The 14,721-nt window shown below is 34.2% G+C and overlaps 1 protein-coding gene across 1 annotated transcript; it reads left to right on the forward strand.

Annotated features, from left to right (window-relative positions):
• Positions 1–750: 750 nt before the first annotated feature.
• Positions 751–3,154, forward strand: LOC149413912 (uncharacterized). The gene is made up of 3 exons (XM_089643922.1): positions 751–946; positions 1,883–2,397; positions 3,134–3,154. Exons 1-3 carry the CDS (start codon positions 751–753, stop codon positions 3,152–3,154), a joined length of 732 nt encoding a protein of 243 aa, XP_089500048.1.
• The last annotated feature ends 11,567 nt before the right edge of the window (positions 3,155–14,721 follow it).

A 14,721-nucleotide genomic window follows, 5' to 3' on the forward strand; every position in this document is an offset into this window, starting at 1 on the left:
CTAGCATTGATTGGACGAATAAAGACTCTTGTAACAACTTTAGCCTGCCAGAAAACGCTAGCGAATTAACCTTTCCTCATCTGTGGTGTGTATTTACTACACATTGCTTATAATATCTTTAATAACTCTATAAATATAATAAATTCTGGGTTCAGATTTTAGGTATTCCTCCGTTATACATTTATGCACTGAATTAAAAAATAATATTTAACATAGTTTTCAAATTCAATTAAAAATCAGAGATTTTTGTAAGAAATCGGGAACAAATACACCAATACAATCAACCGTGTGCCATTGCTACGTGAAGAGTGTGCGGGGAAATGACACGCTATTGATGTCCCGCTTTACTTCGCTATACGGGCACATGAGAAATCCACTTGTCCCCAGTTCTATTTAGACCATCGATACCTACGGCCGCATTGTGTAGCTTCGTCTCGTGACCAACTTGTGCAGGGGTACTAAAGTGAATCATTATTTCCGTTCGATAATTAAATTAATAATTTTTGGTAAGTACTTTTTCATTTATTTCCGAATACTGTGTTATACTATTACCTTATATTATAGTATTGAAAAGTGTGTATTACGTAACTATTTATCCGTGCGCTTTCGTCATTTAATCATTGATCTAAGATTTATTTTTGAATATTTATTTCAAATGTTACATTTTTTTTCTTTTTCGTTATAATATTCAGCTAAGCAATACTGCGTTTTACATTATATACAAAAACACTTACATTTTCAGGAAGAATAATGACTGACAGAAATTTAACAGAAGAAGAGATAGCGCAAGAACTTGATTATGATAGTGATATTGAGTTTGAAATGAACAATGACATATCGGATACTGAAGATTTGGTTGAACATTTAGAAGAATCGGACTCGGAATCGACTAGTGAAAATGAAGACGAGGGAGAAATACTAGTTTCAAAACATGGATTCGAATGGAGTGTATTACCACCATCATCATCGAGACGTCGGCAATGCAATATTGTCAATGAAACTTCCGGCCTGAAAAATGGTAGTTTATTAGCTAACACAATAAGAGAAATGTTTGCTTTATTTATAAGCGCAGATATGGTGACAGAAATATGCCAAGAAACGAATCGTCAATTGAGGCGTTTACCCGGGAATATGATTGAGCAATTATCCGAAGATGAATTATATGCATTCATCGGTATAATGCTTGCTTCCGGCAGAAATCGCACCCGAAAACTAAGTTTGAATGAGTTGTGGACAAGTGAAAGTCCATTTTGTCAGCCGTTTTTCACGGCAGCTATGTCTCGAGACAGGTTCATAAATATTTATAGTCAGATCCGTTTTGATAATAGAGATACAAGACGAGAGAGATTTGAAGCTTCTTCAGACAAGCTAGAGCCAATTAAGTCGATTTTCAGTAAATTGGTAGATGCGTGTAAATCAAATTACTCTCCATCGCTTGACATAACCGTGGATGAGCGTTTGGCGGCGTTTAGAGGTAAATGTCCTTTTCGGGTATATATGAAGTCAAAGCCAGCTAGGTATGGCATCAAAATATGGATCGCTGCAGATGCTAAAACCGCATATATATGTAACATGCAAATATACAGCGGTATGATAAATAATAAAAGAGAAATAAATCAAGGCAATCGTGTCGTTATGGAATTGGTGGAACCTCAATATGGCACCAATAGAGGCATAACCACAGATAATTTTTTTACGTCAGTACCACTGGCGGACAATCTTTTGTCTAAAAATCTGACCATAACTGGCACTCTTCGCAAAAATAAGAGGGAAATCCCTAAAGAGTTTTTGCCATCAAAAGAAAGGCCATTGTATAGTAGCCAGTTTGGTTTTACATCAAATAAAACACTTGTGTCATATGTGCCTCAGCAAAATAAAGCAGTTTTGCTGCTATCAACTCAATTCCTTGGAAATGAAATAAGCCAAACCGATACAAAAAAACCAGATATTATTTTACATTACAATAAAACCAAAGGTGCCGTTGACACAGGGGACAAAATGACCTCCGAGTATTCGTGTGTAAGGTCGACAAGAAGATGGCCGTTTCGTTTATTCATGGAAATGTTAGACATTGCTGCACTGAACACATATTTATTATGGATTCAAAAGTATCCGGAGTGGAAAAAAAATAATAGAAGTAAAAGGAAATTATTCATAAGACAGCTAGGTTTAGAGTTGGCTAAGCCCAATGTAATGAAAAGAAAAAACAGCACGGTCAAATTTCACAAACAACAACAAGATGCTTTCGAGACAGTTTTGTCATATTATCAAGAAACACCACCGGCAACTGCTGTTACGAATGATATTACGAGTGATTCAAGAAATGTACTAGTGTCCCGAGCACCGTCGAAAACTTGCAGATTTTGCCCATACAACACAAAAAAAAGAAGCACCATAGTTTGTCATATTTGTCAAAAATCTGTATGCAAAAGCCACAGAAAAGAAAAAAAATATATTTCCTGCCACAATTGCGATGCAATTTAGATTAACAATTTTATATATTTGGTTTTAAATTTTTATTATTTTTAATTTCGCTGTATTGTTTTGTTCTTACATAATTTTGCTGTTATATTTAAATATAATGCATGTGGAATTTTTAATGTTTAGTTTCTCAATATAATATTTCTTTTTACACATTTGTTTATTTCATTTAAAAAAAAAAATAAGTTTGAAACCCCTGCAAGACTGGCAGCGTAAACACGCGAAGCTGTGTGCGTATAGTCCAGCGCCCATCAGCGGAATCAGCCGCCATTCGGTCACGGACCGTCGTTAGATAAGCACTCCTCGCACGTTTTTTTAGCATCTGCCGATGGTTTTTTCATGTTTTCAGCTATTAAATTACAATTATTATCACTTTTGACATAAAATATAATAAAAATAAGCGATTGGCTATGAATATTCATATTTTTCCGATTTAAAATCGCTTATTTTAAGATGTGTATTGACTACACAGCACCGTAACGCGTGTATTTTTTTAGGACAGTAAGGGAAAGGTTAATTGATATGACAAACTTACTCTCGCTACATCAAGTCAATAAAGTCTACAATAACAATAATCGACTGTTGGATTTAGTGTTCTCCAGTGATCTCTCAATTCATGTTGTTAAATCAGTTGACGAGCTCCTCCCCCTAGACTGCCACCACCCCGCTGTAAGCATAAACATTATGACAAGTAACTCACTAGACGACTCAACTATTCTGCCTAACCTTACTTATAATTTTTCTAAGGCTGACTATCCTAACATGAAACATTATCTTGCTAATGAAGACTGGTCATTTCTTCACCTCAATAATAACAATAATATTAATCACAATATGGAATTATTTTACACAATTATTAATAGGGCCATTGAAAAAGACGTACCACTTTCACACTTCAAAGAAGCAAAGTTCCCAAAATGGTTCACTGGAGAGTTAATTAACTTAGTAATATGTAAAAAAATTGCCCACAAAAACTTTAAAGAATCGAAATCCCTAAGCGACTACAAGATATTTCAGAACTATAGATCTCAATGTAAAAAAATGTCTAAAATATCGTACATTAAATACATAAATGGAATCGAAAATTCTATACCTGCCAACATTCAGAACTTTTTCAATCATGTTAACTCTCTAAGAAAAAACAAACAAGGCTTACCCATCTCAATGCATTTCAAAGAACAGAGTAGTACTGATATGAAAGTAAAGGTTAACTATTTTGCTGACTATTTCAAAAGTGTTTATGACGAAGATATCCCAGACAATTACATCCCACCTTCATCCATTAACGAGACCATACATATCCCTGCCATACATATCAATATAAACGACGTTAAAACTAAGATTAAATCCCTAGACAAAAACAAGAAGGCCGGACCTGATAATGTGCATCCCAGTATCCTTATAAATTGTATTGATTTACTGGCTGAGCCGATTTGCTTATTGTTTAATCATTCTCTTGATACAGGTTGCTTCCCTAACATTTGGAAACGTTGTTATCTGACGCCTATATTCAAAAAGGGCAATAAATGTGATATAACCAACTATAGACCAATATGTAAGCTATCCGTAATACCGAAACTTTTTGAAAAACTATTACTTGATAAAATTTTACCTTATATTAACCACCTCATTGTTCCGAATCAACATGGATTTTTGTCGGGCAGATCAACTTTGACAAATCTCTCATTATATGAAAACTATATGTCGAACGCATTAGCTAATAGAACTCAAGTCGATTCCATATATACGGACTTTATTAAGGCATTTGACAAAGTTTGCCATAAAATTCTCCTCGTCAAACTATGTAAGCTCGGTATCGATGGAAAACTTTTAGACTGGTTCGCAAGCTATCTAACTGATAGAGTTCTACTAGTAAAAATCAATTCATTCCTTTCCAACCAATTTATAGCTACAAGTGGTGTACCGCAGGGGTCTCATTTAGGCCCAATATTGTTTTTACTGTTTATAAACGATATTGTTAATATAATTGATAACGATATAAATGTATTACTTTTTGCAGACGATTTAAAAATATTTAAAAAAGTAAAAACCGTAGAAGACTGTATCAGTCTACAAAATAACCTAAACAGGTTAGTTAATCGGTGCACTCTACATAAACTGTATCTCAATATAAATAAGTGCCATTCAATAAGGTTTTACAAAATAAGTAAACCAATTCTTCTTTCAGTCCAAAATGTACAATATTCTTTGGTAAAATTATTATTAAACAGAACTAAATACGAACAAAGAAATGACGTACCAAAGTCATTACTATACAACTCTGTAAATGTATTATCTGTTCGTGCTTTATTGTGGCTTAAAATTGCGAGTCAGCATACATCTCAATCTGAACATAATAAAATAGTGACACATGTTCATAATACAAGACTAATTGCAAACGATGGACTTGTAGTTCCCAGATACCTGAATAAATATGGTCAAAGAACTCTAGAATACCTCGTTCCAATAATTTACAACATGTTACCAAACTCAATAAAAAACTGTGAATTGACTCACAGAAGGAAATGTATGTTAAAAAAATGGTTATGTGAAAGAATTTTTTTGTACTAATGTAATTATGTGTATATTTTATGTACTTGTTAAAATTGTATATGTATTTAAAAAGTAATTGTTAAAAGAACCCGTTGACAAACTGATATCAATCAGTTTAACGGGACTTAATTGTAAAAAATGTATTTTTGAAAGTTAATAAATAAAAAATAAAAAAATAATAAAAAATATAAAATTATTTATTCATATACACTTAATAACTCAACCCTTACCTTTGTTGAAGAAATTAATGACCTGGGCATCATTTTCGACTCTAAGTTAAACTTTATATCTCACATAAACTCAATTAACAATAAGGGCATGAAAATGCTTGGATTCATTCTTCGAAACTCCAGAGGCTTCAGAAATATTTCAACCTTGAAAATTTTGTATACATCTTTAGTTCGAAGTCAAGTCGAATATAACTCCTCGATCTGGTCCCCACATTATAAAATACATTCAGATTCAATAGAAAAAATTCAACACAAATTCCTAAGACACATTAACTTTAAACTCGGTATTCCCATTGAAATTATAAACTATAATTACTTAATGAAAAAATTAAATTTATTAAAACTCTCAGATCGAAGAATTATATCCGACTTAATATTTATGTACAAAATTGTAAATGGTAGTGTAGACAGCCTTGATTTAATTAACCTCATTGAATTTCATGTACCCATAAGAGCTACTCGCTCTAAAACCCTCTTTAATTGTAACAATTCTAAGACTGAACATTTCAAACACTCGCTTGTACCTAGATTACATGAAATTAGTAATAGGTACGCAGATGTAGCGGATCTGTTTAACTGCACAGAAGCTAGGTACAAAAAAGTCTTAATATCATATCTTTTAAATCATGGCCAATAAAATGTAAGTCTACTCATACTTACGTAAAAAGTCAAATAAATATGTAAATAAATGAACTGTCTGGGGCAACTGAGGAAACTTGGGTCAATAAAAATAGTCAATAAGGTGAACCAACAGCTTGATTGGCACTTAACTACTTTCAACCAAAACCTGAATATAAATGCAAACATTTTAGCTATTGTAATATATTATATCATGTATCTATACTATCATATATTTCAATCAATACTAATCTAACCTAGTCTACCTATAAGTTTTGCATGTACTTGTATCTCTAACTTTTTATATCCATCTAGAGTTTCTGTTAATTGTATATTTTCTGATATCACTGTTTATAATCTACTGTATATGGTATATTTTATACCGTTGATGTTAAAATAAATAAATAAATCTCTAATCATCTGACAATGGCGGACAACCTGAAGGCTCTCATAGCCAGAAGGGGTCAGATCAAAGGGCTGATAACGAAGTTTCAGTCATTGTTAGATGAAGACCAAACGGATCATCCAAGTCCGATTGGCAAAAATCGAACCTTTGCATGACTTATTCATGGAAATTCAACTTTAAATCAGTATGTGTGATGAAAGTTTGAATTTCGATTCGGATGATGAGACCGATCGCTTTGAAACAATGTATTTCAAGGCCATCTCCGAAGCAAAATCGCGTCTGACGAGTGATTCCAAACTTAATTCACATCAATCACAATTAAATATAAATTCTAAAATTCAGTTACCAATTTTGAAACTACCTACCTTTTCTGGGACATTCTCTGAGTGGACTTGTTTCGAAGAATCTTTTCAATCATTAATTGAAACAAACCATGAATTATCTGCAATTCAGAAATTTCACTATCTAAAATCGTGCTTAACACTCCCGTACCGGACGGGGGGAACACACTTACACTAACGAGAGTTTTATGCTATATCTAAGTTGTTCTTTATACCACATACTCTGTAATTTAGGTAATCCTAAAAAAACTATTTGGTTATCGATCTGCATTTAAAAAATATATATATTTTATTTCTAGTTTCTTAGATATTAAATAATTTGTACAAAATTCCCCCGTCCCCATCCCTACTCCCCGCTCTCCACCGAGAACGATCCAGCGAGCTGCAAACTGGACTGTAAAAGTTGCATTTTATGGAAAGGGCTAACTCCCGGTCGCGTACACTGCACTACTGGTATTTCCTTTTGCGATGCTAAAATGTTCACTTGTCGGACTAAGATCGGCCTGTCTGGCGTGCATCCGGTAAATGTTTCATGTTTAGAGACAACATTAAAATTATGTCTGTCTCTGTTTCCCACATAGAAAAGAAATCGGTGAGAAAGAGACACTTAAATTTTATATTGGGTTTTAGATGCTAATTCTCTAAATTTTCGTGGTAAATAATTTTCTGCAAAACCGGACTAGTTTTGCCCTGCTATGGGCATCTTCAGACTGCTAAGTAGTTCATTCATAGATATGAAATGGTGTTTATAAATTAATATCTATTTCAGGGTTGTAAAATATTTATTCTGTACTTTTAATATTTGAATTTATGTAATGAGTCGGCATGTATGTATTGCAATTTATAACGGCATATTTACCAATGTTTTAAATTAGATCAGAAAATTCTATGGTTTTAATTGATTTGTGTGAAAACCGCACAAGAGCCCCAACAGTCCTAGCCAGTGGAACTATGGCATCTCCAATTGGGGTATTTTGTGGAGCTGAAGGTAGTGGGGATGGGGAGGGGGAGGATATGGGTAAGACAAAGGTGGAAGTACATGCATATTCAAATCTAATTACCATATAGGCAGTCATTTCCAGCAACTTTTGGATTCTAAATGGTGGTCTTTTACTGGGGCAATATTGAAAGCATCTACCACCCTGCAACTTGATATAATATATATATTTTTTCATAAATATTACAGCATCTGTTGTCGAGAGGTAAGGCTCTAGACTAGTAAACCGGAGGTCGCGGGTTCCAATCTAGTACACCTAAAAGTTACGAGCCGCCACTCCTCCATCCCCCATTTGGGAATGCCATAGTCGCACTGGTTCCAGATGATTAGGAGCAGTTGGGATTGTTGTGGTGTATTTACATGGAAAAATCAAAAACAGGAATATCTGAGGTTACAATTAAAATTTATTTACTCCACGTTTAAGTTTTAAAAATACCTTGTTTTTTTCACTATTTTCCAAAACTTCGTTTTATTTCGAACCCCTTGACATACAAACGAACCCATTATTTATGGTACGGCAAACACTACGATTAAACCCTAAATGTAAATGTACTATATTAAAACATAAATTAGGAATCATAACCTTCACTTTCATCTAAAAATGCCATAATATTCGAAATAAAATCCGTACCTGGTTTAGTAGTAGTAAGTTTTTAAAACTTAAAAAATATATGTTTATAAATATATCCATCATATACGGACCACCCTGTGCAATAAACTAGCTACGCTGTAATCGCCAATCGCCAGTCGAGATTCAGAATCGAGGAGTTATGCTCGTTATCGGCCCGCCTTCCCTGTTTTGTATGTGAAAAGGCGCATTATTATCTAAATTCATTAGAATATTTATACTACGACTTTATTTATGGAATTATTTAGATAATGACTTCTGAAACACGTTGAATATACTCCCCCCTAATTATTACCAAAACAAATTACAGAATATTATGCCATTAACATCATTTAATAAGCAAAACAAATTGGGGGACCCTAGTGACCCCCCTTCGGATCTTATGTGATTTTTTTCTCTCCGGGACGAAAAGGTTAACCGGAGACACTTCCAAATTATTAACATCTCTGGAAATATCGTCAAATAATTATCATATTGCATGGAATTTATTAACAGATCGATACGCAAATAAACGCTTAATAATTCAAAACCACATCCAAGCTATATACAATATTGAAAACATTAAATTTGAATCTTCCAAAGAAATTCAAGCTTTTTTAAATCAAATTTTAATTAATTTACGGCCTCGAAAAATTTAAACCTACCTACAGAATATTGGGATGCCTTACTTATTCATTATTTATCAAAAAAAACTTGATCCAATAACATCTCGTGAGTGGGAACCAATTCCTATTCCAGAACCAAATACTTGCGTTCATTCTATGGAAACATTCATAAAGTTTTTAACCGATAAATCTAATATGCTTCAATCTATTCCAAAGTCATCTGTAACAGCTCCTAAATCTGATAACATTAAGAGCAAAAAACCAAATTTCACTTTTGTAACATCTCAAAATTATTGTTGCAATGTCTGTTCTGAAAATCATACTATCTATCAATACCCTAAACTTCAGAAAATGACTCTTCAAGACAGAATAAATGCATCTAAGACTTTTAAATTATGTTACAACTGTCTAGGAAAAGGTCATTCTTATGAACAATGTCAAAGCAAATCCCGTTGCAAAACATGTAACAAAAAACATCACACTCTGTTTCACAAAGAAGTTCAAACTGAATCTGAACAAGGTCCAATCATCTCCGCTACATCCATGGCAAACGAATCTCATGCCTTACTATCTACTGTTATTCTCAATGTGAAGAATGCGCAAGGACATTTCATCCAGGCCAGAGCTTTACTCGATTCTGGAAGTCAAAGCAACTTCATTACCACAAAATTAGCTACGCAGCTAGGCGTTCAGCTAATAAAGTCAGATAGCCCAATTACTGGAATAACCGGCGCATCATTCAACAGTAATTTCAAAACTAATATAACCATTGCTTTACAATATAATAAGCGTTTTGTAAAACAATTATCTTGCATCTGTTTAAATGAAATTACTCTAAATATTCCAGTACATAAGATCACCAGCAACGCAACAGCTACGCTCCCATCTCACATGAAGCTAACAGACCCAACCTATCATGAACCTGCATCAATCGACATCCTTCTTGGCTGTGACATGTTCTGGAGTTGCCTAGAACAAAGGCGAACAAACATCTCAGGAATGCAACTTCAACAAACCGTTTTCGGCTGGGTAACACACCGACACACCAGCTAACTTGGTATTTCTTTATTTTCCATTAAAGACAACTATGCCCTTCATGATCTCATGACTAAATTCTGGCATATGGAAGAAAACCTTTCTCATCCACCTCAGTCCTTGGAAGAAAAGGCTGTCGAATCCCACTTCATGGACACACATTACAGAAATGAAGATGGTAGATTCGTCTTGGAGCTTCCGCTCAAGGGAAACCCACAATACTTGGGTTCTTCGCTAAACGCAGCTACAAAACGATGGCTCTCCGTTGAACGGAAACTCTCACCTCCATTACAATTGCAATACTCTGAATTCTTGAATGAATATATTCAACTAAACCATATGTCTGAAATATCTTTTAAGGACAACACTTCATCCTCTAACCATCATTTCTACTTACCTCACCATTCTATTCTACTTGAATCCAGCGAAACCACCAATCTGAGGGTCGTGTTTGATGGATCTGCGAAAACCTCCTCAGGGCTCTCTCTAAATGACATCCTCATGGTTGGACCGACCATTCAAGATGATCTCCTTTCAATAATCCTACGTTTCAGAACTTACAGATAGGTAATATCCGCGGACATAGAAAAAATGTACCGACAGATCTTAATAACTCCCAAACATCGTGATCTATAAAGAATTGTTTGGTCAAACCCATCTTCAAACAAATTGTCTCATTTCAGACTCAACACAGTTACGTACGGTACAGCATCAGCTCCGTATTTAGCGACAAGATGTCTACGGCAACTAGCAGTGGATTCACAAGAATCGTCGCCAGACGCAAGTCAGCGCATATTTATTTATTTATTTATTTAGACGCCGTAAAAGGCTTTTACAGTATACATGATTTATGTTTACAGTGGTTCACAGGAGCGAAACAGTATTATGTTAAACAGAATAATTACTGAGAAATTATGTTGAAAATTAAACAAGAATAACATCTGGTATACATAGGTACAATAGCTATAATATTGCTCTACGAAGTTAATATTAAGCATGAGACTCATTATAATAGCTTTAACACTCAAGGCGTGTCGAGTTAGAAATTTACCTCGATAGAAGACATTAAATGCAAGTCCTGACAGTTAAATTTAAGAACGGATAAAATGATGCTACAAAGAATTTACTGGGCGCCAGCTCAGAATCCTATTATTCTGAACAATTTATATAAATTATGAGAGTAATCCCTTAAGATACTAATGTATAAAAGTCAATCTCAATTTGGAAGGCATCTTACGTAAAATCCCAATTCCGCCAAGGTCAGCAAGCTTCAAAAAACGTCACTCGTACCCGAGAATCTCGCCACAACTCACGGAACAAAATCGAAACCATCCACAGCGCTCTTCACACCCGTAGCTCGAAAATCAAAACGGCAACTTGAGAATCCTGTCAGCCGCTTTCGGTACGAACTAAAAAGCTACAGACGTATTCGAAATCAAATTGTCGATTCACACTTTGCACTCTGACATTTAATGTAATTTTTTTTAATGTATTTAAACGACTTTGTCTTTTTTTTTTTTTTTTTTTTTTTTTAAAGAAAGACAAACATTCCCGGGTTACGAATAACCCAACAATGTTTGAAAATCTCCTACTACCACCACAGAAAGCCGAAAATGTTGCTTGTGTTGTGATGGAGGACTTAGCCAGCCGAGGAATCGAGCACGCGACGCTCGGGTGAGACCCAAGCGCTATGCCCACTCAACCACTGACCGGTCTTTAGGTATCCCCATACAAACTGTTCTTTCAGTGACAGTATATTATTAATGTACAATAAATAATATTCAAATGTTTAAATATACAGATCCTAGCGAGGAAATCTTATACAATCATTTGAATATTGGTCTACATTCATTTGCTGTATATTGTATCCTTTTTGGAATTTAGGTACTCTTTTCATAAATAAAAAAATGTCAAATGGTTTCTCCCAACTGCTTTTCTACCAACGGGTAGATATGCAAGTAAACACATATATGTAGGTGCAGCAGGACGAAAAGGTGCAGCCCAAAGATGAAATATTTACATTCAGTAAATCATAATGGCATAATAGAGTCAAAAGTTCAGAACTTATTGTTTTTATTTTCTATTTGTATGAGGTTTTTTTATCCAGTTAAGAATTTTTCCTCATAAAACACATTAATGTAACTTAAAATCAGTCTTGTAAATACAACCATCAGACGGTAATAGTAATAAGGCCAAATGAGCCGCAGCACTAGTTAATTAGAAACATAAAAGGGCATTGTTATGAGCCCTAGCTAGTTAGAGGATTACAAAAGAATTCATAATATCAAAACATAATAATTTGTTACGATAATTTTTGGTTTTCCAATTGTAAGAGAAAATGTAAAACTTAAATGGCCATAATCGGTGAAAGCCAAAATAAATAATTAAAAAAAACATTTAACAAATTGACATTGACATTTTATAATATGTAATAAGTTATCAATTAAAGAAAATAAATAAAGAGTTAAGAGTGAGATTGAAAGTCACCTTTATAAAAACTACCTTAACTAAAAATGCTTTTTCTCATCCTCTCTGCCGTCTCTCACCTTCTCGTAAGTCTACTTAATAATAACATAAGCTGCGTGAATAGCTGTGCTCTCTCTTCCCTGTCGCTCTCTCTTTCTCTTATTCTCTCTTCCCTGTCGCTCTCTCTTACTCTCAATCCCTCTTCCCTGTCGCTTTCTCTTTCTCTTCTTCGCTCTTCCCTGTCTCTCATTCTCTCTTCCCTGTCTATCATTCTCCCTTCCCTGTCGCTTTCTCTTTCTCTCATTCTCTCTTACTCTCATCCTCTCTGCCGTCTCTCACCTTCTCGTAAGTCTACTTAATAATTTATTTATTTATTTATTTATTTATTTATTTATTTATTTATTTATTGTAAGAAACAAACAGCAATTTTATACAGGATAATTTATACAAGAGGTTAAATATGAGGTAAGCCAAAATAGTTTCTTATGCTAATGTTGGTTAATGTGATATAATACAAAATTGTAATTGGTTATAACCATTAACTGAAAATGAAATTAACAAAAAAATCATATAAATATATTATTGACCAGGCAGCTGTCACCAGTATAATCGGTGTAATCGACAATTCAGCAAATGAAAATATTTCTAAATTTTATAGGGTTGGAAAATTATTAAATGACAAGCCTAGACCAATAAAAATAGAACTACAAAATTCAACACAATCCAGAAATATTCTAAGCAAACGAAGTCTTCTCAAGAACAATGTCAGAATTTACCCCGACTCAACACCGGCGCAACAAAAATTTCTGAGCGATCTGAGGGTTCAGCTGGAAAAAAGGAAAGAAAATGGTGAAGATGTGACCATAAAATACATTAACTCCACCCCCCGAATCGTGCCGAATCGACCAAAAAACTAGGAAGTTACAAAAATATTCAAGAAATCCCACCTAACCGAACCAGAACCATAAAAATCTATTATCAAAACATCCGCGGACTGCGATCAAAACTCGATGACCTACAAGCAGCTCTACCTTCTCATCATCATGACATCATTATACTTACGGAAACCTGGCTAAACTCGGAAATCAAATCGACTGAACTCGGTCTTACTAACTACAAAGTATTTCGTTGCGACAGAAACGTCAGATCAAGTTCCAAGTCAAGAGGTGGAGGAGTTTTAATTGCAATAAAACAGAAGTTGTCAGCAAGAAAATTAACCACGAAACACAATAACATCGAACATATTTTTGTGCAAATAACGACTCCTCTCGAGAAAATTATATTTGGAACGGCCTATCTACCACCACTTTCTGACCCTCAGTCATATAGAAACCACTGTCAAGACATCGAAACAATTTCATCAAAATATCCTGACTCGAAAATTGTTATTCTTGGGGATTATAACTTACCAAACTTAATATGGAAAGCAAATAACTGTGGTCTCATCATAAACGAAAGTGAAAACGATCGTGCACGTGAAATTTTGGACATGGTAAACTTTCTAAACTTTCACCAACATAATTTTATATATAACAGTAACAATCGCTTATTAGACTTAGCTTTATCAAACTATCCTAAAATGTCTGTTGAACTCTCAAATGATCCACTTCTACCTATAGATAATCATCATCCTCCCCTATACATTAAATTAAATATGACATGTGATAATGAAAGGAAACCTTCACAAAGCGTCCTAAACTTTAAACGAGCCGACTTCGACTCAATTAACTGCCATTTCTCAAATACAGACTGGTCTTTTTTATCCGATGAAAGCGTTGATGAATCGTTAGATAAACTTTATTTATATTTTTCTAATACTATTGAATCCTATGTACCTTTTTACACACCAAGAAGCTATACCTACCCGGTTTGGTTTTCATCAGAGCTTACAGCCTCTCTTCAGCAAAAAAAGAGTCAACACAAAAAATTCAAACAAAGTAAATCCATAAATGATTATATAATCTTTAGCGAAACTAGGAAAAAATGTAAAGATCTTTCCAAACAATGTTACAAAATGTACATAACCTCTGTCGAGGACACTGTCTTTAAATCCAAAAACCTTTGGAAATTTCTTAAAAAAATGAACAATGAAAACACAGACTACCCGCCAATAATGCATATGAATGGAATCAGTGCAAACAATACACAGGATATTGTAAACCTTTTTTCGGACTTCTTCAAAAATGCATATGGTGAAGACACTCCAGATGATAAAATACCCGAATACAAATTTAATATGACCAAAAACTTAACAAACTGCCAAATCACACAAAAGTGTTGCGAACAAAAATTACTTTCCTTAGACACTGACAAATCCGCTGGCCCAGACAACATTCCACCAATATTCCTCAAAACATGCTC

Source organism: Hesperophylax consimilis, chromosome 20, assembly GCF_061612785.1.
Source record: "Hesperophylax consimilis isolate HC1 chromosome 20, BYU_Hcon_1.0, whole genome shotgun sequence".
Taxonomy (NCBI): Eukaryota; Metazoa; Arthropoda; class Insecta; order Trichoptera; family Limnephilidae; genus Hesperophylax; species Hesperophylax consimilis.

Excerpts from the sequence above, each read along its gene's own strand:
- LOC149413912 (XM_089643922.1), top strand. The coding sequence starts at position 751 with ATGACTGACAGAAATTTAACAGAAGAAGAGATAGCGCAAGAACTTGAT. Across the intron at positions 947-1,882 it reads AAAACATGGATTCGAATGGA|TTTTGCTGCTATCAACTCAA; the intron begins GTGTATTACCAC and ends AAAATAAAGCAG. Across the intron at positions 2,398-3,133 it reads CAAAAAAAAGAAGCACCATA|ACTGCCACCACCCCGCTGTA; the intron begins GTTTGTCATATT and ends TCCTCCCCCTAG.